This window comes from Engystomops pustulosus, chromosome 3 (assembly GCF_040894005.1).
Source record: "Engystomops pustulosus chromosome 3, aEngPut4.maternal, whole genome shotgun sequence".
NCBI classification, from domain to species: Eukaryota; Metazoa; Chordata; class Amphibia; order Anura; family Leptodactylidae; genus Engystomops; species Engystomops pustulosus.
In genome coordinates this window covers 145,223,395-145,246,697 of record NC_092413.1, presented here as the reverse complement: position 1 = coordinate 145,246,697, position 23,303 = coordinate 145,223,395, and the positions used below count along the sequence as shown (strand labels likewise).

At 40.7% G+C, this 23,303-nt stretch overlaps 1 protein-coding gene across 1 annotated transcript in view; it reads right to left on the bottom strand.

The window, feature by feature from the left end:
- The window catches only part of PSMD1 (proteasome 26S subunit, non-ATPase 1), a 45,247-nt gene extending 22,900 nt beyond the window's left edge, over nucleotides 1–22,347 (bottom strand). The window contains exons 1-16 of the mRNA XM_072142444.1: nucleotides 22,193–22,347; nucleotides 19,740–19,783; nucleotides 18,652–18,725; nucleotides 18,194–18,363; nucleotides 16,095–16,300; nucleotides 15,792–15,935; nucleotides 15,470–15,696; nucleotides 14,512–14,572; nucleotides 13,580–13,708; nucleotides 10,034–10,122; nucleotides 8,296–8,374; nucleotides 8,029–8,202; nucleotides 6,991–7,102; nucleotides 6,705–6,901; nucleotides 5,637–5,732; nucleotides 5,486–5,550 (exon numbers count right to left, since the gene is read on the bottom strand). Coding sequence (XP_071998545.1) covers nucleotides 5,486–5,550; nucleotides 5,637–5,732; nucleotides 6,705–6,901; nucleotides 6,991–7,102; nucleotides 8,029–8,202; nucleotides 8,296–8,374; nucleotides 10,034–10,122; nucleotides 13,580–13,708; nucleotides 14,512–14,572; nucleotides 15,470–15,696; nucleotides 15,792–15,935; nucleotides 16,095–16,300; nucleotides 18,194–18,363; nucleotides 18,652–18,725; nucleotides 19,740–19,783; nucleotides 22,193–22,208 — 1,883 coding nt within the window. The 5' untranslated portion in view covers nucleotides 22,209–22,347. The remainder of the gene's footprint in view (nucleotides 1–5,485; nucleotides 5,551–5,636; nucleotides 5,733–6,704; nucleotides 6,902–6,990; nucleotides 7,103–8,028; nucleotides 8,203–8,295; nucleotides 8,375–10,033; nucleotides 10,123–13,579; nucleotides 13,709–14,511; nucleotides 14,573–15,469; nucleotides 15,697–15,791; nucleotides 15,936–16,094; nucleotides 16,301–18,193; nucleotides 18,364–18,651; nucleotides 18,726–19,739; nucleotides 19,784–22,192) is intronic.
- Nucleotides 22,348–23,303: the final 956 nt, after the last annotated feature.

The window sequence follows — 23,303 nt, the reverse complement described above, 5'->3', positions numbered from 1 at the left end:
AACTGTCGTAGAGAACTGCTGTGATTGGTTTCTGCTGCAATTTAGCTGGAGCAGAGGGGGAATGATTCTGCCGCAGGTTCCCATCACGGGGCTTGGATAAATGCTATTCATTATGCTGATAATGTAAATTACCATTAGCTGGTATGTAAGTTAACTGCATGCAATTCTGCAATGGCTAACCTGTCTTGATGCCTTCCACAAAATATGTAATAAATGATAGATTAAGGCCAGTGCCACACAACTGTGCTTGGTCAGTGAAAAAGGAATCATGTGCTGAATGGATTTCTCAGATTGAGCACTTTGCATCAGCACAGAACTGTTATTATTTAGTGGAGGTCTCAAAAGTTGTCGTAGCTGAGAACGCATTTATAACTTATTCAGTGGATAAAATGTTTCTATCTAATGATAGAAATGGTGAAAACACGCATTTGCGCCGTTTTCTTGTGGGCTTGGATTTTATGGCTTTCACCGCGCGCCCCAAATGATATGTTAACTTTATTCTTAAGGTCGGTACGATCACAGGGATACCAAATGTGTACAGGATTTATAATGTTTTCATACATTAAAAATTAAACCCTCCTGTACAAAATTATTATTTTTTTTTTTCTATAACCTTTTCATATTATGGAGTATGGAGCATGGAGCTGTGGGAAGTGTCATTTTGTGCGACTTTTGATTACATTTCTCAATGCTACCATTTTTAGGACTGTCCGACCTTTTGATCACTTTTTATTGATTTTTCAGAATGGCAAAAAAGTGCCTTTCGACTTTGGGCTCTATTTTCCGTTAAGGGGTTAAACGCAGTGAAAAAACGTTATTATATTTTGATATATAAAAATAGACTTAGACAGACTTACTGGCTATGGAGAGGGCTCAGCCCATAATTCTACCTTAACCCCTTAGTGAAGCGGCCTGAAAAGGCTCTAGAGAACATTTATAGCGAACTTTTGCATGCAGCGGTTTAGGGCCATAACTTTTTTTTTGTGCTGTGATTTTTTGGGACACAGAGCTATCCAAAACTTAATAAAAAGTTGAAACACTTTTTATTTCTATTTTTATTTGGGGTTAAAAAAGGCCTTGTTTGTCATTTATAATACATATATTTTTTTTTAAGTTTTAAAATTACATTTTATTGACCCATAAAAGACAATTTCACAGAAGCAGTAGAAAACTGTCTAAAGTCAAAAGTCAGCAGGTGGCCCAAAGGGAGTTAAGGAAACCTACCATGAGGAATCTACTATCAGATCTGATGGTAGATTCCTCCTGCCTGCCTCTGCCCTAATATGTAATTTAATAGTCCTGGAACCTAACTTATTACTAAAATGAATGTGTTTGAACATGTAAACTTAACTGCAGAGGCTACTGAGGCAGGTACTAGCCTTAGCTGCCAGTGCCCGGCCAGGTTAGTACACGCCCAGTAGCCTCTGCAGTTAATTTACATATTACAGATAATTACAGATTATGGTAAATTCTTCATGGTAGGTTTCCTTTAATGGAGCAGACTGCATAAAAATCCTGGGCCGTTTTAAACATATAGCAAAGGTCCCACTGTGTAATCTTTGCATTGCACTGACAAGTAAAAACGAAGTCCCTGTATGAACGGAATAAGTTTCTCTATTTACTTTAAGAAAGACATCTACTTCTAAAGAACGCCATAAGACGAGTTTGGGATAACAATTATTCCTGCGTTTCCTGTAATCCAAGAAATTTACCTTTAACGCCTTGGAAGCCTGAAGTGTACTGAACCCTTTCTCGCAAACTACAGAAATGCAATTAGTCTACGGGCTCTGTTATTTCTCTACCATTACAGCAGCTGGCCCTAAATGACTGCACATGGCTGGCATTGGGTGACTCATGTGGCTGGCACTGTCGTCCTATCATACTGCTAACTGCTTTCAATTAGCCCAGTAGCTCTATACCTTCCTCACACACACTCATCAAAACACAGAGGATAGCCAACAACAGAATACAGTGCACATCATTAGTTATTCTTTTTATCAGACTAGTGCTATATTAATGAGTAGCCATTATATACAGGATATAAAAATATATAAACTAGATATCTATTTAAGCTCAATATTAGATGCATTTCTGTGCTTTTTGGCAAACCCTTCACTATGTAAGCCCAGAAATGCAGCATTGCGCCTAGTTTTATATATATAGTTACAGACTGCCAGGGGATGTAATGGAAAATAAAAGTATAAATGCATGCATGAACAGCATGACTATTTACTGCTGTGTATGGTGCAGCAAGAGCTGTCAACAGCAATGCCATAGGATCGGTACACAAGATTAAACACACAGAAACGCGCATGGAATTTCCCCTCTGTATATGTAGGGTTGGAGGGAACAATCAATCTCACCAAACCTATAGCGGCAAAGAGAGGGGTATAGGGAATGGCGGAATAGCTCCATCTGCTGGATCATGTGGGCAGTGAGGGTACATCAAACTTTTGGAAAGAATTATGGCACGTTCTATCATATCGACATGTTAGATTTACGGTAAAATCTTAAATGGCTATTACACTACTTGCTGATAACCTATTCTTAGTATGGGTGGTAAATATCAGACAGTTTGTACAAGTCATAGATACTGCTCCTGCCTGAGGCAGAGGTCTCTCGTTGCATTTTGTTCGTGTTTAACACTTGCATTTTCAAACAGCTGAAGAGGAGATTTGGCCAATTACATTGTTGTCAACATTGCGTTTGCTTAACGCATGCATTAATGTAAAGTTAACGTGATGTTGACACAGGCATTTGTTAACGCTTTGTTAACACACATGTTAAAGCTTGCGTTATGTAAATGCAATGGTGACAACAATGTAATTAGGCAAATCTCCTCTTTAGCGGTTTGAAAATGCATGCGTTAAACGCAAACACAGCGTGACATATGACCGCAGCCCGAGGGTGCAGCCACACTGCCAGTTTTAATCTGAATTTATGGCGCCATAATACGGGATAAGATAGGACATGTTCTCTCTCTTACCTGGCACGGAACAATGCCGCACGTGTACTGTTCCGTGCAGCCATTGCCGGCCTATGGGGGACGTTTATACGTCCCCCTGCAGTCGTGTGAATTCGGACTGCAATGTCTAGCTCTGCACTGGTCAAGTCACTGACTTGTTGCTGGATCTCCCCTATTGTGCCTGGTAGATTGAAGAGGCTGCAATGTTCCTCTAAATGCCAAGCAAAAATGCAATTCCTCAGTACAAGGTGACAGGTAAATTGCTTGACCATGCCTTCACTGTCCATGGTCACTCTCAGTTATTCATCCAGGTGAAGCTGATTTCTTCTTCTTGGCCATGTGGGTAACTTTCTATTATGATGGCAGGTAAGGCTTAGTAAGGCTGCAGTCACAGTTTTGCAATCAGTTTTGGAGGTAGTGAGGTGCAGCATCTTATTTTAACAAGTAAAAGACATTGGGGCTTTTTTACTAAGGGTCCCGAGGCCGCATTTCCGTCGAGTTTTCCAGCGTTTTTGGGAATTGCGCTGGGAAAGGTATTTAGAAGGGGATTGTGTCGCAAGCAATCGGATTTTGGCGCAGCGGCACCGGCTTTCATGCAACAGAAATCGTGTGGCACACTGTTGGAAGACGCGACTAATTCGGACAAAGCACGGGATTTAACTTTAAAATTGTGTCGCAAGCCATGCACCGGGAAGAATACCTCCGTCGGACCTGAGTGGGGAGCGACACATGCAGGATATCAGGCACAAGGCGCAAGTGAATCAGGGAACAGTGCATCCTACTCGGACACTTCGGATCGAGGAACACGTAGAACCGGGTAAGTAAATGTGCCCCAATAGAGGTGAATGACATTTAACAGATTTCCCCTTCAAAATCAAATTCAGTTTATGTATTTCACTTGTGAAATTAACAAAACTGCACCTTAAAAAACCCTCAAAACTGATTGTGAGGCAGTTTTACCTGCAATGAGCGACTGCACCCTATAATTACCGCTAGCGCTGCTTTTACAAATGCATCGCTAGCGGTACGTGTGACGGCACCCTAAGGAAGGCTTTACAGAAATGTAAAAAGTGACGTATTAAAACACCCAGGCCCATAAATAATTATCATTAAGAATAACTATTAAAAAAGGAAAAAAAAATATATTCTGTAGCAATAAGGTATGTAGGGTGTGGCCAACATAATCTGGAGCATTTGCTGTTCCTGCTTTTGTCTATGAGCAGACGTACAATTGCGCTCCTAATCTGCACCTCTCTGCAGAGAGTGGGTGATATTTAGTAAAGCCTCAGGTTACTTAGCTAGTACTGTGATATGCAGTGCATTTTATTCACGCAATTCTGTAACAGAAAATTCACGTTTTTACAACACGAAGACATCTCCCATGTTTTTCACTACTGCCCTCAGTCTCTGCAAGGCCTTCTCTAGGTGTTGACAATCTTAATAGAATCCACAAAAGTCCCAATACAATTCTGCAACAACTACAACAGGAGGATGCAGCCAAGTGACACTACATAAGCAAGGAACAGGGGAGCCCTTGCTTTGAGAAGTCAAGTATATAGTAAATATAGTATATCTTTCCCTATTTGCCAATATAAATATTGGATGTAATCACCACCCTTTACCTATTTTCCAGTGCACAAAAACAAACAAATCCGCCATGTGGCACAAGTGCACCGAAAATGTTAGAGTACAGTAATGCTACTAGGAGCATATAAACATATGTACGTATACACGAGATGTACTTCCACATGCATTAGTAATACCATCAGCCACTGTAATACACTATTTCTAGAAGGAAGAGGATAGACCGAACACTAAAGTGAAAAGAAGCAGTGAAAGGGTTACCTATGGCCTAAATGCACCATTAACAAAGCAGCCTCTACAGGATTCCAAGCCAAGCCCAGCCTGTATCTCATCCCGGGAGAGCTGTCACCGGCTGTATAAACACCAGCTTCCCGTCAGCAAGTTCAGTCAATACGGAGCTTGTTCCAGGCAGTGCACACTCACCAACAATTCTCAACAAAGTATCTGCCTGCACTTTAACACCATACAGAGAAACCATACGCCATAGCCTAGAGGTCAGTGCAGTCTGTACTATACATGTGAATCATTCAGAGGTTGAAAAGTATGGCCGCTTCCCCCTCCCACCACCATAAACAGTGCAATACCGGACCATGGATGTGCTGGTATTGTAGCCCAGCTGTAATGAAATGAGTGTAACCATGTTCAGGATAGGAGCAGCTTTTAAAAGAAAGCAGCAATGGTTTTACACAGGGATTTTGGAAAACTCATTTAAGGGAGCTCTAAACAAAAAAATTTGTCTTTTGACTGCATCCTGCAAAAAAGTGACAGCATGGTTTATGATGCTTAATTTTGATGGGACTAAAGTTAATTAAAAAAAAAAAATTTCAATTCTCCATTTGTAGACATAAGCATTTTTAAAAGCACAACATGCCAACAATTCTATAAAATTCTCAAACCATTATCATATACAAGTGACAAATTAGAAAAATTACTGACCTGAACAGAATGAATCCAAGAGACTCCACAGCAGCTCTTCTTACATCATCATTTACATCACTCACCTAATGGCATTAGATAGGAAAGATGTATTAGTAATGTTCTCTTCTAAGTTACATTACACAGCCACACATAGTGACAGCATACTTACCGCAACATGGAGCAGACGACGAATAGCCTTGTTGTTTCCCGAGCCACAATATGCCATTGCAACAGTGTACATGCCAGAGCGACGCAAGATTGGGTCCTAAAGAACAGGATGTTTAGTCATTCCAGATCATATTTATAGCAAAGGAATAAAAGCTCAGTAAATCCAAGCGCAATGCTACACAGGTTAGGTCAGGCTGCCGCACACAAAGATTTTTTCCAAGAGTGGATAATTTGTGAAGTGTTATGCACAATAACTCTGAAGCTCATATTTTTGTACACAGCTTATACTTCACTGCCTATCCAGCTCAATTCATTTCAGAATAATATTGATGTCTCCTGCCAGAGCTTCAACCTCAGAAGCACTTGGAAGCCAGAATTGTCTACAGCAGGGAGGTAAGACAGACATGGCTAATAAATTCTACAGGAATGAGAACAGGCCAGACACCAGGAAAGCACATTACAAGAAAACCTTTACAAAGTACAGGCAGTCCCTGACTTAAGTACACCCCACTTACAGACGGACCACTGAATGCTGATAATATACTGAACTTTAGCCCCAAGCTGCAATGATCAACAATAAGAATTATTAAGGTTTTCAATAAGAAGCTTTATTATTAATTCTTGTTCTTATGACACCAAGAAATTGAGAAAATCCAATTATCGTTGAGAAAAAAAAAAGTCGGGGGGGGGGGGGGGAGGGGGCAGAGGGTGCTGGCTATATACTAGTTGGAGTCTGACCAATGCATTTCCCACCCTAGGCTCAAATCAATACATTTCCCCATTTTTTTTAGTTAAAATTAGGTACCTCTGCTTATACTCGGCTCAGCAAGTTCTCCAAATTTGTGCTTTCAAGAACATGCTATATAAATTCATATGGATATTAAATTTGACAGAACACATTAGATACATTTTGTTTGAACCTACCGAGTTTGTCATAAATCTGCATGTGTATGGTGGTTTATTTATTGAGTATGAGTAGCTTTAAACTGTGTAGTGTCTAGTAAATTACATATTTAAATGTTATAACATGAGCATAAACTTATCTTAGCAATTTTTTTAAATAACTTACCTTGTCTCTGCAAAGACTCTCAATGAGAGCGTCAGCTTCCTCCATACGCCCATACATAACCAGGGCAATGCCAACTGCTAATCCTCGCAATATTTTCTCGTGTTGTGTCTCTTGGGCATACCCAACCATGTCTTCTATGGCTTGGGCGTTTTTAGATCCAAGCATCACCAATCCGAGTGCCAGGCCTGCCGCCTCCCCTACAGTGGTTACATGTACAATATACTTAGCTGAAGATAACAGAGTAACAATGGTATACAACATATAACGAAAACTAAATTATTCACACCTGTCACAGCATCATCCTGGTATAGATTTGTTTTAAGAATGTCATAAACATCTTGACGGGCTGTTCCCATAGCTGCCAAGCCTAAACCTAGGCACCCACCATGACGCACAATCTGTTTATAAAAATAAAAATAAAGAGTTAACCTCTAAGGTAAAAAAGTGGGGAAAAAAAAAATAATGGGAATTAGAATCCAGATTTACACAGGTCAAGCACACATACACAGGAAACCTGTAAGTCCATTACAGAGCATCACATTTTAGTGAATGGCTGCATCGCCCACTTGTATTCACAAGGAGGGGGGGGAGAGGCGGGGGGAGTGCTGGCACAAATTAGGCAGTGGTTTAATAAGAATATAATAAGAAAAATCAGCAATAGAGATTTGGATTCAGCCACCAGACCCAGAAACATTGTGGGATTGGCGGCTGAGCAGACAATCTGTTACATCAATGCCTCTAGAAACTGGCCATGGATAGGATTGGCCAGGGAGAGGCATTTAGATAAGGCTAAATTCACACGAACGTATGGGGGGCGTATATAAGGCCGACGTATATACGTTCCACATGCACTTCTATGGGCTCACGGCCCTGTACAGGAGCGGTACGGTGCAGCACACGTGCGGCACCGTACCACTCTGTAGCAAGATAGGACATGTCCCATCTTTCTACAGAATATGGCGCTGTATATTCCTATGGAGATGGGCGGGGGTGAGCTGCGCTCCTCTCCGCAGCGCCGATGTATGTCCACCGTACTACGGTACGGCGGGCATACATCGTGTGAACGTAGCCTAAGCCATATAAAACCCAAGATTTAATACAGCTTTACAAGCTTTCCACATGTAGATAAACTGATTTAAGGATTGACACATTTCCAATGAGGTAAATTGTACATGGTTTCCATTCATGACATCCACCTGCCCCATTAAGGCTTAAGGAAAAGAACAGTTATAAAACCGAGGTCGGTCAATTAAACAATACTTTAGAAGTAGATTTTAGTTCCTCACGAGGACATTAATGGTGCAGACCATCACATAAATCTTACATCATTGCTGGCATTCTTCAGCTGGTTAAGCAGGTAGTCAATGATATCACCGCCGTGGTTGGCATGAATAAGCCCTAGAGCATAGAGACCTCCTCCTTCCTGATATGCAGAGCCAGGGGAAGTGTCCTTGGGCAAATAAGTTGCCATAAGCTGCAAAGCCTCCTTTTCATGACCCTTTGGGGAAAAATGAAAACAAATCAATGTAAAATTAACACAAATCTGGTGTTTATAAAGGATGAAAATAGGTAATGGCTTGGGGTGACTTACCTTGTGAATAACTCCTAAACTAGCTGTTGCTGTGAACTTTGCCCAATTTGTAGCTCTAGCCAACCACTCTAAGTTATCTCTGCCAATAACAGAAAAAACAATCAGTTACCAAATACCAATGCAAGACTAATCAAAATCTAACACTTCATGTAAGATTTATTATATATTTAAGCAACATTTAGCTATACACTCAAGATGCTTCCACCTTCATGCAGGTTACCATATAAAAATAAACAAACTACTTTATCTTCAGCGCACTCTTCTCCCCTCTTCTAGCCCTCGGGTCTCTGGCAGCACGGGCAGAGGCAAAGCTGTGGCACTCTTACCACGTACACACACACACAAACCGTGCACCCCACTAAGACCTCAACGGGTGGTGACTCCGTGAGTGGAGGCTGCTGTGGACATTTTATTAAAGAGCAACGGCTGCATTTCCCACCCTAGTCTTATACCCAAGTTCATAAATGTTCTTGTGGTAAAATTGGGTGCTTTGGGATATACTCAAGTATATATGGTACTTGGATGTGGCTCTCATTTATATTTAAATTTTATTTATCAATGAAGCAAGATTTTATATGGAACTTGCTGAGTCACGTAAATAGCTGATCTAGACATTTACCCGTTTCTGCTAAAAGGCATTTGTTAATTTTTAATGGTGTGACGTTGTTAATAAAGCAAGTGGTTGAGTACACGCAACACTAATCCATTCACATGGGGCACTCAGTGGCTCTAACTCTTCAGATTAGTGAGGATCCCAGAAATTAGACTTCCGGTGAACAAACACTCTTATCCTATTCTAAGCATAAGTAGGAAAACTTAAAGTGTAACTGTAAAGTTATAATTATTTTACAAAATTATATGTGATTCCCCCTTTAAAAACAAACAGAACGATGCCACTCTTTTCTTTACAAAGTTATAGCCTTTTCTGTTCTGAAAGGGTTTGACAAAAATCTTTCTCACCAAAAGTGAAGTGGGTGGAGAAGCAGGGAACATGTAATAAGTGGAAAAAACCACACGTAAACCAGTTACATGCAGTCTATAGCCTGTGCTGTGAGAGCACTACATGTTAATGGATTCTTTGCACAGAGCACAAAATGCCAATGACAATGTTGGGAAGGGGAGCAGCATGAGGTACAAAGGGGGACAAGTTCTGTAGAATGACAAACTGGGATGGAGGGACTGATAGGTAACATGGGAGATCTTGTACGTCACTATTCTGTGCAGGAGACATCTGTATCCACAGTCTTGAACCCTCTGAGCTCTTCTACATATGCTACATACACAGAGAGAATAGTCACATGACATCCTCCTCTGTGAGCAGGAAGCAGCAGCCCCTCCCCTATAAGGAGTTTGTAGATTTTGTTTATACTACAAACTCCAGGGATTGTCAGCAGAGGAAGCAGCCACTGCAGGACTCTGATAATCTGAGGGGTATAGCAAAAAAATTGCTGCATATAGGTAACAAAGATAATAGGCAAAATTGTTTTACATCCCAAGAGCTATTGATTTGTGGGAGGGGGGGGGGACACTTTACAGTTACTCTTTTTAGGCATGGGATATTGTCTAGTGAATAAAGTCCAAACAAGGTTAGTAGCACATGGTCATGTTAGTTCTGTGGATCATGGACCTTTCACTTTCTGTATTTCATGGTTATTTCTAGTGCACTTTAGTCCAAAGCCTGTGTTTGCCATCAGTGCAACTACAGTCTTAAAAATATAGGTAAGAAATGGAGCCTTACCTGAGAAACTGATCGCTGGTGGTACCACAGTGCATAAAAGAATTTGCTATGACAGTAGCCGTATGACACACCGAATTTCTCACTGCATCCTTTATAAAAATAAATAAATAAATAAATATTGGTTAGTGAACAAAATACAACTACATTAAAAGGGTTGTCCGAGTTTTGAAAAAAACTATATGTGGCCGGGAGCGGGCTGCCTAAAACAATAAAGATGTACTTACCTTTTGGTGCCCTCCGGTATCCAGCGCTGCTGTCGCTCCGGTCCGGGCGCCATGTAAACAAACATGGCCGCCGGAGCAGTGCTGCATTCAGCTTCCGTTCGGCCGTGGTCGGGTACGCCTATCTGTCCCTATACACAGCATTGTGTATGGGGGCCGGAAGGTTGTTGGGTCCGGCCGGAAGCTGGATACCGGAGGGCACCAAAAGGCAAGTACATCTTTATTGTTTTTGGCAGCCCGCTCCCAGCCACATAGTTTTTTTTTTTCAAAACTCGGACAACCCCTTTAACTCTTAGGCTACATTCACACAATGTGTGCCCATCATACCGTAGCACGGCAGGCACACGGAGGCACTGGGGAGAGGTGGAGGAGGTGAGCGCAGCTGACCCCCGCCTCCATACTGATATATGGCGCACTGCGCCGTATTACGGGGATAGATAGGACATGTCCTATCTTTCTCCCAGCTACGGAACAGTGCCACACGTCTGCCATACCGCACATTGTCGTCTATGGGGGGCATTTATATGTCGCCCGTATATATGTCCCCGATAAGGTCATGTGAATATAGTCTTAATAAATTTTTAAAAATCCTGTATAATGATAAGAGACAGTTAATAGTATTTAAACAACAAATCCACAATAATGCAAAGCAAAACTTAAAAAAGATAATAAATACTAAACAAAGTGATTTCCTTTGGCACCTCTGATAAGTCTGATTTATCAGAAGTCCATTAAAAAACCATGTAACAAACATGCGGTTGGTGTAAGGAAAACCTGCAAAGGAAACTTACACCTGATCAATAGAAATGAAGAGGCACGTCACTTCTGGCTGTGTATATTAGATATTTAGTTAAATAATCCACTGCAAAATACATCAACAGTTGTGATATATACATCATCCATATCTCCATCTATCCGAGTTCATACTATTAGGGTACCGGCAATTCAACACCAGAATCCATAATCTCCAATCACCTCCACATATTTGGTGATTACCTCTCTCCATGCCAAAAAAATTACAGGTAATAGAAATCGCCCCTTTATTAGAATGAATCTGCAATGGTGTAGTAATAAAGCAGGGGGGGATACGGCCATGAAGCCGTTAAGGTTACATGAAGAGGCCCCAGTGAGTGCTCCTGATACATCCTTAACAGCTCCATGACGTACAGGTGCTTTTTTTTCGTAAAAAACTTGCATAAGAAGCGAAAAGAAGAGCAGATCGTGGCAGAGGGGGCACACATGCATATGAATTTGCCTGATTTACAATCCTTCATTGTGGTAGATTTCCTTTAAATTGCCCAAGATGGGGGGGTTATTGGAGGAGAAAGCTCATCGTTAAAGGAAATCCAGACTGTGGTAATCTTATTATATTTGTAATCAAAGGCCTCCTTCATTTTTAAATTAAACTTTCAAAATAATGCTGCTGGGCTCTGGTGGGAGTTTCCAGACACCCACAGTACTGCAACATCACAGGCTGCTACAATGAGCAGAGCACCTCTCTCCTAACCCCCTGGGCTTCCCCTCCTTCCGCTGACTCTGTTATCTAGAAGCAGAAAACGCAGGGGGATGGATGAGACATGTTCTGCTCATTGTAATAAGACATCACCGAGAGGCTCTGGAAACACCCACCAGAGTCCCTTAAACTCCTTAGCATAATCTTAAAAGTTGATTTTAGAAGGAATAAGGCCATGGATAACAAATAGATTCCCAGTGTTACAGCGCCTGCATCTATGAGTGAATGTACCTGCCTTATGATGGATTTTGATAAGATTTTATTTAATAGACAGGCATTCTGGATTTTGCAGTTGAAATGAAGGTATCCCAACGGTATTAGCTCTAAAAAGAATTTATTTAATATATATTTATTGCATTGGATTATTTAATTTGTCTTGTATCCTGAAGTAATATATGTCTTATATATGCATCCAGATGTGAAATGCATCTTCATTACAATTGGTTGGGTGCAAGTTATTATAATCCTTTAATTATATAGCGCTTACAGATTCCGCAGCGCTACACAGAGCTTGCCAAATCAGACTCTGTCTCTAATGGGGATCACAATCAAATCAACCTACCAGTATGTTTTGGAGTTCGGGAGGAAACCGGAAGACTGGTTGAAACCCACGCAAACACTTATATGTAAGTGTGTAACATTCTTTTTCTTATACCATGAGTAAGGCTTTGAAATAAGCTGGAACTTATAAGTTTTCCCTAAACCATCGAAATGTTTGTTACATTTTTTTCTAATAAACTACTTCAAAAGAAGATTGTGATCTCATTACTGAGGTGCCACAGCAAATCAATTTGTTTTTTGGATTTATCCTGGCCAGACGCTGGTGTGCTCTATCCACTCCAATAGCAGGCTTCACTCCACAGATTTGCTAGGCATGGTATTGACTTTTCTGGCAAAACTAATCACAGCCATATGGGCACAGAACTGCGCTGGGTGTTTCCATCCTTTATTTCATCATTTGGTAGGGATACACCGCCCTTACACCTTCACCAGTCAAACTGTTTATGCATGTCAGGACCTAAAAAGGTAAACTGAGCAAGAAAAGTGGAAACACCAAACATCTAGATTTTTAAACATCACTTTGAATAATGTTCACTCCGTGATACTACTTTCTAGGAGGTGGCTCATCCATTCCAAGACAGAAGTCACACATATATTTAGGGGTATCTGACAAGTGACTTGTCTGTGCTGCTCACTCCTCAGTTCAAACTTTTGTGCTCCTTCACACAAACAGAGCTCACAGGGGCATAAAGACGAGCTGAGGAGTGAGCAGCAGACAAGTCCTGTGTTGTTTTGTGAAACGCATCCAAACCAAAGCCCAACCCCTGGAACTAAACAGATGATTTTGTCAGGAAGTCAAGTAAGTTAAAAACACACAATTGTATTGTAATGTGAATGCTTTGCGATATATGCAATGCAGGTGTGATGGGATCCTGCAACCGATCTTTAGTGAAAATGGGATGACAAGTTCCCTTTAAGCTACAGAGATGGGGTGCAATGTCCCCATCAATGTGAGTATCAATGTCCCACAGTTAATAGGCTGATCACATTATTGAGGAGTGTTTCTGTAGTCACAAGGCATTTCAGGGATTCATCATTGATATGACTTTTGTCTAAAGTAAAAAGTCTGGTATCTTAAGAAGTGTGGGACAAAATATTTCAACACTGAAAGTGACAGTTTTGTTGTAATAAAATATTAAAGAAAAAAAATAATCATCAGAAAAAAAATCTGCAGCAAAATAAGTAAACTGCACAAAGAACATTTGGTGAAACATAGTGAAGCAGCAAGGTATTACTAATATATATACAAACCTTAGTGTTTTTAAGAATCATTAAGTCTGTATTATTATTCCGGATCAAAAATTGTAGGTGCAACTCTATCGCCATCTCACCACTTAGGATCTTTATCATTTTTGAAATCTGGTCTTTTGGTTCTGGACTCTATAGAGAATAGGAGTAGGAAAATTGACATTTAGACAAACTACAGTAGTGGGTAACCAAACAATATCTTGATCATAGTCATTTAATAAGGTATGTGCACATAGCCGAATAGTGCAAGCTGTACACATATGTCTTTGCAAAAGTTTTCTGAATCACATCATTCAAGTGTTAATATGGTAGCAATTTATTTTAAAAAAGGTTATCTGTGGGTATTAAAAAAATCCATTGGTGGCCAGGGCAGTTTAAAACAAATGCATGCATTTACCTCCCGGCGTCCTCCAGCGCTGCGGTCCATGTAAACAAACAAGGGCATAGAAGCCAAGGTGGATGGCCACACCCAACCGTCCCTATTCCCAGCGTAGTATTATGCGGGATGGGTGAGCGTGGCTGTCCGGAAGCTGAGTGCAGCCCCTTGTTTTTCATGGGGCACAGACCAGAGAGATCGTAGCACTGGAGCCCAAGCCTATGTTTATTTTTCTTAACCCTCCCCATCCCGTCCATCAATGGGTTTTTTTTTTATACCCTCGTATAACCCGTAAAAAAAAAAAAAAGAGGAAGGGGGGGGGGCATTAACTGCAGCAGCTTTAGAAAATTCACCGATGTCCAGAGACGATGGGCGAATTAGAAGGTCATAGGGGTTTTCTGGTCACTTTAAAGTATTCATCTATCTTTAATACAGACCACCAATGTTAGATGATCATAGTGTCTCACTCATGGCATGGCCACTGATTATCTGTTGGGGCTGCACAATATTTCTTTCATTCTTTTCCAGACCTGACAATGGTTAATACAGGAAAACTAACCGAGTCTGTTGATTTGCTGCCGGTTGTGCTTGTGGGTTTGTCCTCAGTCTCCATTGCTTCACTGCAAGATAAAACATAAAGCAGAAGAATTTAACAAAGTTCTGTAATAATTATTAGCTGAATCAAAAGAAATTATATATTATTTTGGAATACAAACACATTACTTAATATATGCTTAAAGGGGTATTTATTGGGGGGGGGGGGGTAATAGAAGAAATTTTATGTACAAATACAGTGCACTCCCTGTCTCCTGTGGTGACTTTGTGCTTCCAATGCACATCATTACACAATGACTGTAGCAGCTGCACCAACCCATGCCCTCAAAAGTCAAGATTGAGATCAGGAAATGGTCAAGCAGAAAACAGCTTCTTGGCAGTGCTCAGTTCACATTACTGCTCAATTCACCTAACAGTGGTCAAAACTGTGGCCTTGTGTGGTCTTCAGAGGACCTGTATACAATGGTATACTAAAGAACACAATGATATGGCATCATTGTAGGCTACACCATTACATATGTCTAGAGTAAAAAAGAAAAGACAAAATGGATTGGAATATTCTATACTAATTTGTAATTATTGTAAGAGCCAGATTCAGAAAGTTTAGTCCATAGTGTAGTGACTTATGACACTTACTGCAACATTTTAGCAAATGCAGTGGAAATGCAGTGTAACCTTATCATGTGATCAAGGCTGAAGCCTTCGGAATGTGTTAAAAACGCATCAAAAAAGTAACGCATCATGTGAACGCGCCGCCAGCTCTGCCCAGTGTGTAGAAACCCTGCTATTCTCAACATATTAAACGATCTGTTCGTTTATTAATAATTTGGGCCAGTACAGCCATTTATGTGTCATCAAAAGTGTGGATCCAAGTTTAGACGACAGGACATCCATCCCTGCTGATGTAAGGACTTGATTGGTAGGTCTTTCTGGGATAAAAAAAAAAAAGCTGTAAAACCTACCTGTCTTTTGCAGCCCCTGGTATTGTGCCAGTGTTTGTTGATCCCGGAACTGATGGAATTGGGGCTCCGACTGTCCGGAGATTTTGAATTACAGAAGACAAAAACTGCTGGCTAGCACTCTCATACAAATCAAAGCATATCTGATATGCCATGAGCAGGTTATCCTCCTTCACTAGCTTCTCTAAAATGTCACTAACAGCTTGTGGATCATCCAAAAAGATGAGGCACTGAAAACAGAAATAAAAAAAAAAATTAGTTTTGAATGTAAAAACATGCTGCACCAGAAATTATATAAATATAATGAACATGGTGGTAGCGTTACCTGGCACACATTGATGAAGTCCGGTTTCTCCAAATTCATATAGATTTTAACCAAGACTCTGAGAACTTCATTTCTAAAATGCTTGTTTTGCATTAAAGACATGCAGACCTTTAAGCTGTAGGCCAACATCCCAGGGACATCATTCTAAAGCAATGGGAGAGAAAACAAAAATTTAAAAACAAAGTCTGTCTTTCACCCCCCCTCCTCCAAAAAAAAAAAAAAAAAAAAAAAAAAACAGAACCACACAAAATTCGAGAAGTGAACAAATCCACACAAAATCAGAGAAGTAAACATTGGTCTCACCGATTCTAAAATGGTTTTCTGGAAAACATCCAGTCTTCGTGTCTCTAAAGCTATCCCTATTGCCTGCTTATACTTGTGGTCATCCAGACAGCGTTGGAACATCTTGTTTACAATCCCTTCGAGGCGCTCATCCACTGGCTTCTTCTCACCTTCTGGAAGGTCTGCATTTTCTACACACTGCTTGGTATAATAGTCAATGCATTTGGCTACAAAAAAAAAACCCAACAATTAAGTGGCAATGTATGACAATCTAACAAGTCATAAAATAAGATAATCAAACTATGCAGTAACTATTACAATTAAAAACCAACACAATAATACAGCACTGTTGCTATCAAAATCAAGAAGATTTTAAATAGAAGATAAAAGGGTTATCCCATAAAAGACATTTCTACTTTATACACTAACTTTTGACGTGTTTTCCTGCCTAATGGTGCGTCCACACGTAGCGTTGGCATTGTGCGTTGAAAAGCAACGTGGTAACTTTCGGTTTCCCCTTCAGGGTAATGTCGTGTTTTTGGACCTTTTTAAAATGTGTTTGGCTGGTTTTAATCTGTTTTACAGCTGCCTACACTTCTAGAATTGAAGATGAACCCGGTTTTAGGCCGTTTTTAAGCAATCAGTTTTTTAATTAAGATAATTGGTAAGACGGTCAAAAACGGATGCGTTTTCAAAAAATGCATACTTTTTTTTAACGGACTGCTTAATAACAGCCCAAAAACGGGTTCAAAACGCCACGTGTGCCACCGGCCTGATTGGGAGAAGCTGCTCCTCTTTTTTCACTCCACTCCCTCTTTGGACAACAAAAACTGCATCTGAAAAGCTGAACGTGTGAATGAAACCCTCAAAATCAAATTCACCTGTTCAGTTCATGTCTTTGACCTGTTAAATTAACAGAACTACACAAATTGACCGTTTACCATACATTTGGATTCTTGTAACCTGTTTATCTATTAAGATAATTGGAAAAACTGACAACAACGGTCAAAAACGGGTGTATTTAGAGTTTCTGCCAAACTAAGCAATCTCTCAATCAATTTCTCTCAGCTGTTATATTACGTTTCAAAACGCAATGTAAAGGCCATGTGTAAACGCAACCTCAGGCAGCATTAACACCAACACAATTCAAAGGCTTTGGGGAGGGGCCTACCTGCTGTAGCTTTAAATGCAGCATGTGGAAATTTAGGTATAGATCCCCTTTTCTATGTGGAGACTGTAAAACACAGCAGGTTGGTTGCCGGTGATTTTGCCCCCTCTCCACAATCCAAGGCAAAATTCAGAGAAGCACATTCCAAATTTTGCACCTGAATTACTAACAAATATGTTCAGTTCATCTATGCATACTAAACGCAGATTCTCATTATAATAGAGATAGAAGCTGCAGGGAGTTTGGGTCAATAAAGCCACACTTGAGACCCTGGGACTTCCAAATTGTTGCACATAATCTACGATTCTACATGTGTGCAAAAAAATCTAAACACAGATTTTCCCAAACCCAAAAGAGAAATCTGCAATTACAGTAGTTCAAATCTATAGTGAAAATCCACCACGTGTAAATTAAACAAAATCTAGCACCAGAATCAATGATTATAAACCAAGCACACTGACATACTGACGTGTCCCCCCTATGGCAGGATCTGTTCTTCTCTTTAACTTCTTACGCCCTGTTTTTTTTTGTTTTTTTTTAATAAAGCTTTTCAAATTATGCAAATGAGTCTGAGGGGCTCCATGCTTCATAGGTGTTAATGGAGACTGAAGCTCCTCAGGCTTATTTGCATACTTTTTAAAGCTTTTTTTTCCCTTAAAAACAAGGTCATAAAAAGATTAAAGAACCTTCCACAGGGGACACACACCAGTATGCCAGTGTGCTTGGTTTACAAACCCTGATTCTGGTTATCAATGTGCACTGCTTCACAGTGAATATATAGATTTGGTATGAATTGCTGATCAGTTTATCCATCATGGGATCGACTGGTCAAAAGTGATTGAGTGATTATTCAGGAGAGAACATCCTTACAGCAAACAATGAAACAACCGCCAAAATTAATATGTACAAAGAGAAAGTAAACTCACTAGTGTCTTCCTATAACCTAACTTACCTATGATAGTCTCCACATACTCAGAATTGTCATTTACATTAAACAGATCTCCAGCACCCAAGGCATAGTTCAGGGACTCTTCAAATGCTCCCAGGTGGTAAAACACTTTGGATGCCACAAGGGCAGCAAACTGCCTGCTTCTAAAAGACTCATCTTCATATAGCACTTCACTGAAAGAAAAAAGAAGCCAAAATGTCATATTGAATTTCAGTGGATAAAGTGGTTATAGAAACTATGGGGAAGATTTAGTAAGGCTTAATAATGCTGCAGCAGGCCCATGGCACACCAGAATTACTAAAATGCTCGGTAATTCTGGCACAACACAGGTATCAGTTATTGCCTGCACCGGCATCCAGGTACAGGTTATAGTAAATTTGGCTGGTGTCTTGTATCATGTCACTCTCACCCTCAAATAAAATGCATGTAAAATATCCCCCAATGTATTTTGTCAAACTTACATTTTATCCACAGATTCTGAAATCTCTGCCCAGAAATCATTGACTACTGCATTCAACTTGTGTAGAGCAAATTCCTAAAGTAAATAAAACAAAAGCAAATCAAATTTCCATTACTATAAAATACCTAGAGTCCTAAGTTTGATCAATGTTGTATGAGCTGCACCATATTACAGCACAAAATGCCACCATAGAAACCATAAATGCCACAGTACAGCAATAAATACCAACCAAGAAACCAAACTACATTCAGAGCAGAGCCATACTGGAAACACTCAGAGTAGAGACAAATAAATCCCTCCCCTTTCCTTGTTCCTATTCTTCTCCATGTGCTGCGCTGTTCTGTGTCGGAATCAGAACACAGAGCTGCACTAGAAAAAGGAGGTTCCCCGGGAGCAGCACAGACAGCTGGCAAGTACTTACTGCTCCAGGATGCGCTCCGAGTCAAGACCACAGCGCATGCAACCAGGGTCATGAGTCAGGACTTCTCAGCTGTATTTACCACTACCCGGCCTCCTACAGCAATGAATGCTTCCAGCAGATACGGGGGTGCTCATTTGACTGTCAGTATGGATGTGCTGCAGATTGCGCATCCCTCTAAGCTTTTAGTTGAGATGAATGTGTGTTGTTCTTTAAGTACATGCTCAGTAGTGAAGCACCTCCGCTACACATCAGAGGAATAAGACACTGGGAAGCAATGCCTGCACCCATCTTAGAACTGATACGGTATCCAGAAAAAACTGGGATGTGGAATCAGTGACCTTTTTGGTGGAATTAGAGTTGGAGTTACAGAAATTGAGGAGTCAATAGTTTGGCTTACCATCTCCACAGAACTGCAAACACTTATATAGCATTGGGGAAGATTATATAAATCATTCTATTATTAGTCATAATAAAAACAACAATTATATACACACACAAAAAACATCCTCATGGAGCCAGGCAGTCTTTCAACCAAAGCATTAAGGGTAATCCTTTATTAGGTTCAAAGGCCTCTATTTGTCATCTTTACGTCCAGAAAAAAAAAAAACACTTTAATACTATCCCCACCCCAAACGAACAAGAAAACAGATTGTAAAAGATTTCTTTACCTTAAGCTGGGGTTCCTCTTCATCGAGAAGGGAGAGTATACCAGCTGTTGAAAAACAAAGCAAAGATGACTTCATGTCAGAATGAAGAAGAGTTTAGCAGAGTCTCAACACCCACAAATACAAGAAGTAACACAATAATGGAGCATTACAAATCAATAACACAAAATGGAAGGAAAGTGTCAATCAGTGCCCAGAAAACTGATAATTCATCTAACACACATTTTTCTTGTCTAGCAACTCGGCATACAGGAAAGCTGAGCTGCAGGATAGGGGATATTTTGGTGCATGTTTAGATAAAAGTGACTATGAACGCTCTATGGTACGTGTTAGAAATATTTTGCTTTGTTTGGGTTAGACCTTCAGTAACAAGCATTTCTTTACACAATTTCCAATATTACATTGTGATATAAGGTCCTGTGTGGCATTTCCTACTATCTTTTCCCTATTAGGCCGCGGTCACAAGTTGCGCTAGGTGTCCATTCATAAAGCAATGCTAGCGCACAGGGTGCGGTCCTCGGCCCAAACGCACATGCGTTTCCATGGACAATTTTTGCTGGAGGAAAAATAGTGATGGACCTGCAAGCAGTGTTCAAAGCAGATACAGTTAAAGAAACTCTGACATCGCTAATGTAGGTTTGCGTTCTTGGGATCGCGGATGACAGCAAGGCTGTCATGTGACGTTATCGCATGCATTTTGAAACAAGATCACTTAGAAAAGAAAGTTGTAATTAACAGCACGGAGCGTAGGCACAAGATGTCCAGCACACCGGGGCTGCTAATTGTGCACACCCCCACACCACCCTCTCCCAACGCCTCTCAGGTGACGTCTCCTCGCTCTCCCATTTTCCCAGCATGGGAGGGGGAGCTGGCTAGGGGGTGCATAATTTTCGCTCCATGCTGCTAATTATAAAGTTTCTTTTCTAGGTGATCCTGGCGTTTCAAGACTAGCGACAGACAGCGCTCAGATCAAGATAAAGCATTTTAATAAAATGCACGTGAAAATAGCATTTCCAAAGTAAGTGTCATGTGTGAATGCAGCCTGATTGGCTGCCGAAGTTACTAGATACCCTGCACATCAGCTGCAATCACTAGTGTAGACAAAGTGAATGTGGGTCAAGCTACACAAACATGGAGTCAAAGCAGGGTAAGTATATTTTATTTTTACACCCCCTAAACATTAATAATGTGCGTAGGAAAAAGTTCTATGATTATAACAAAAAAAAATATTTTCTATTTGTTGGCATTCTAAAGAATAATAGTAGCTATGAGAAAAAAAAAAAACATTCCCTACAAATTTAAGCAGTCAACCTCTTAAAAAGGTTTCACTTAGGATGGATGAAAAAAAATAATGAAAAACTGCAGAAAACTTATTTCACTTAAAACGATAGGTTCCTGTTTTTTTTAATTATGTGCATCCTTAGAAGGATCATAACGTTGGATACTTTACTTAAAAAGAAATGGTGAAAAATAATTGTTGGTAAACAATGAGAGGTTCAGGTAAATATAGGAGACACTGTAAAATATCTTATCTGAAGAAGAACTTGTCAGTCCTCTCTTGAAGTTAATTCACATGTCTATGGGGTGTGGAAGGGGGTTAACCCAATTGGTGAAATACAGACATGGGGACATGCCATGAGTAAGCAGATATTTGATGTGACAGATCATTTACTTGGTCTGTATACAGGCAGTCCCCGGGTTACGTACAAGATAGGTTCTGTAGGTTTGTTCTCAAGTTGAATTTGTATGCAAGTCGGAACTGTATATTTTATAATTGTAGTCCCAGCCAAATTATTTTGGGTCTCTCTGACAATTGGATTTTAAAAATGTGTTTCTAACTGTTATAGTTGTTTATTGTAGCCTGGGACTAAAGTATGGTAAATTGCTAACATCCAGAGGTCCGATTGTAACTAGGGGTCATCTGTAAGTCGGATATATTTAAGGACACCACACTTACAGATGACCCCTAGTTAAAGACGGACCCCTCTGCCCCCTGTGACCTCCAGTTAAGCTCTCTGGAAGCTTTATTATAGTCCCAGATTGCAATAATCAGCTGTAAAGTGTCTGTAATGAAGCTTTATTGATAACCCTTGGTCCCATTACAGCAAAAAAAATTTGAAACTCCAATTGTCATACTCTGGGAATGTGCGGACAAGTAACAGATCACATCATGGATGTATAGCTCCAGTCCCCCCACCCGCTGTGTACAATGAGCCGAAGGCCGGGCCTTCCCGGGGGGTGACTCAGCATGTGCCCGCAGCCTCCACCATCCGATCCGCCCTCGTCACGTAGCCCCCAAGCCCTAAGACAATAGCCTGCCCCCGGTCCGCAGCACACGGGAACAGCTAACAACATGACCCGAGGCCGCCACACCGCACAATGAGTCAGCGGAACGGAACTCCGAACTCTGTGACCTGAACATCTCTTCCCCCCTCCGTCCAGCATCCGCCACTCACCCGCCGAGGTGATCATGGTGTTCTGTGTCTGATCCCCTTTCTTCTTCGGTATCCCGGTGAATTGCTCCCGGCAAAGCCCTGTATCAATAAGCGATTTCCGGCGCACACTAAACGTCACTATAGGACCGGAAGTGACTAGGCATGTAGCCGGGTATCTTACGCCCTCACTCCATACGCGCCATTTTGAAAAAGGGCAACAGGGATACATAATAGGAACTGCCAGTGTTAATTACTGTATCCCTTTATGGGCTTCACTAGGGCTATCCTTCACATTTGATAGTATTTTTCTGATAATTTCAACGCATTTAAAATTAGGATCTGAAAACAGAGGATTATATCTAAGGTTTTGAGCCCTTCCACTGGAGTACAACGCAGAATACTAAGACCACACAATGAGGTAAATGTATGATAAGTCTCTTTGAGCAGAACTGTTCTAGTTGCCCATGGCAACTAATCAGAGCTCAGCTTTCATTTTCCCACAGCTGTTTATAAAATGAAAGCTGAGCTCTGATTGGTTTCCATGGGCAACTTGAACATTTTTACCTCAGAAACTTGATGATAAATCTCCCCCAATATACATCTTAAATATTATCGCCACCAGGGCCAATACTAGGAATTATGAGGCCCCTGACTGGAAGATTTTTGTGGCAACCATCACAAAAACATAAAGCGACCACAAAGAGATATCAGCTAACTAAGCCCTAAGGGACAAACACAAATGTCTGTCAAGAGAAATCCACTAGGTGACACTGGTATCTCACAGGAACAGGCAGCTTCGAATGGAGGAACATCAAACAGTTATAAATCTCCAAGTTGTATCATAACCTGCCAGCCATCTCAGGGGTGTCTTTGATCTATTGGTGCCTGGTAGATTAATGCCTTTTCCTCACAACTCAGACTTATCCAGCTGAGTAAAAATACCAGAGCTGCTATCACAGTATGGCAAAGATTCTTCCAGAGCACTCTCCAAAAATGAACGTGCCTCCTGACGGTCTCAAAAGTGAGCCATCCTACAGTGGGATACACAACAATTTTGAGTGGGCTAGTTGGAAGTGTATATTGCAGACAGATAATTAAGAGCATATCTAAATAAGGAAGGCCTACGTGTGAC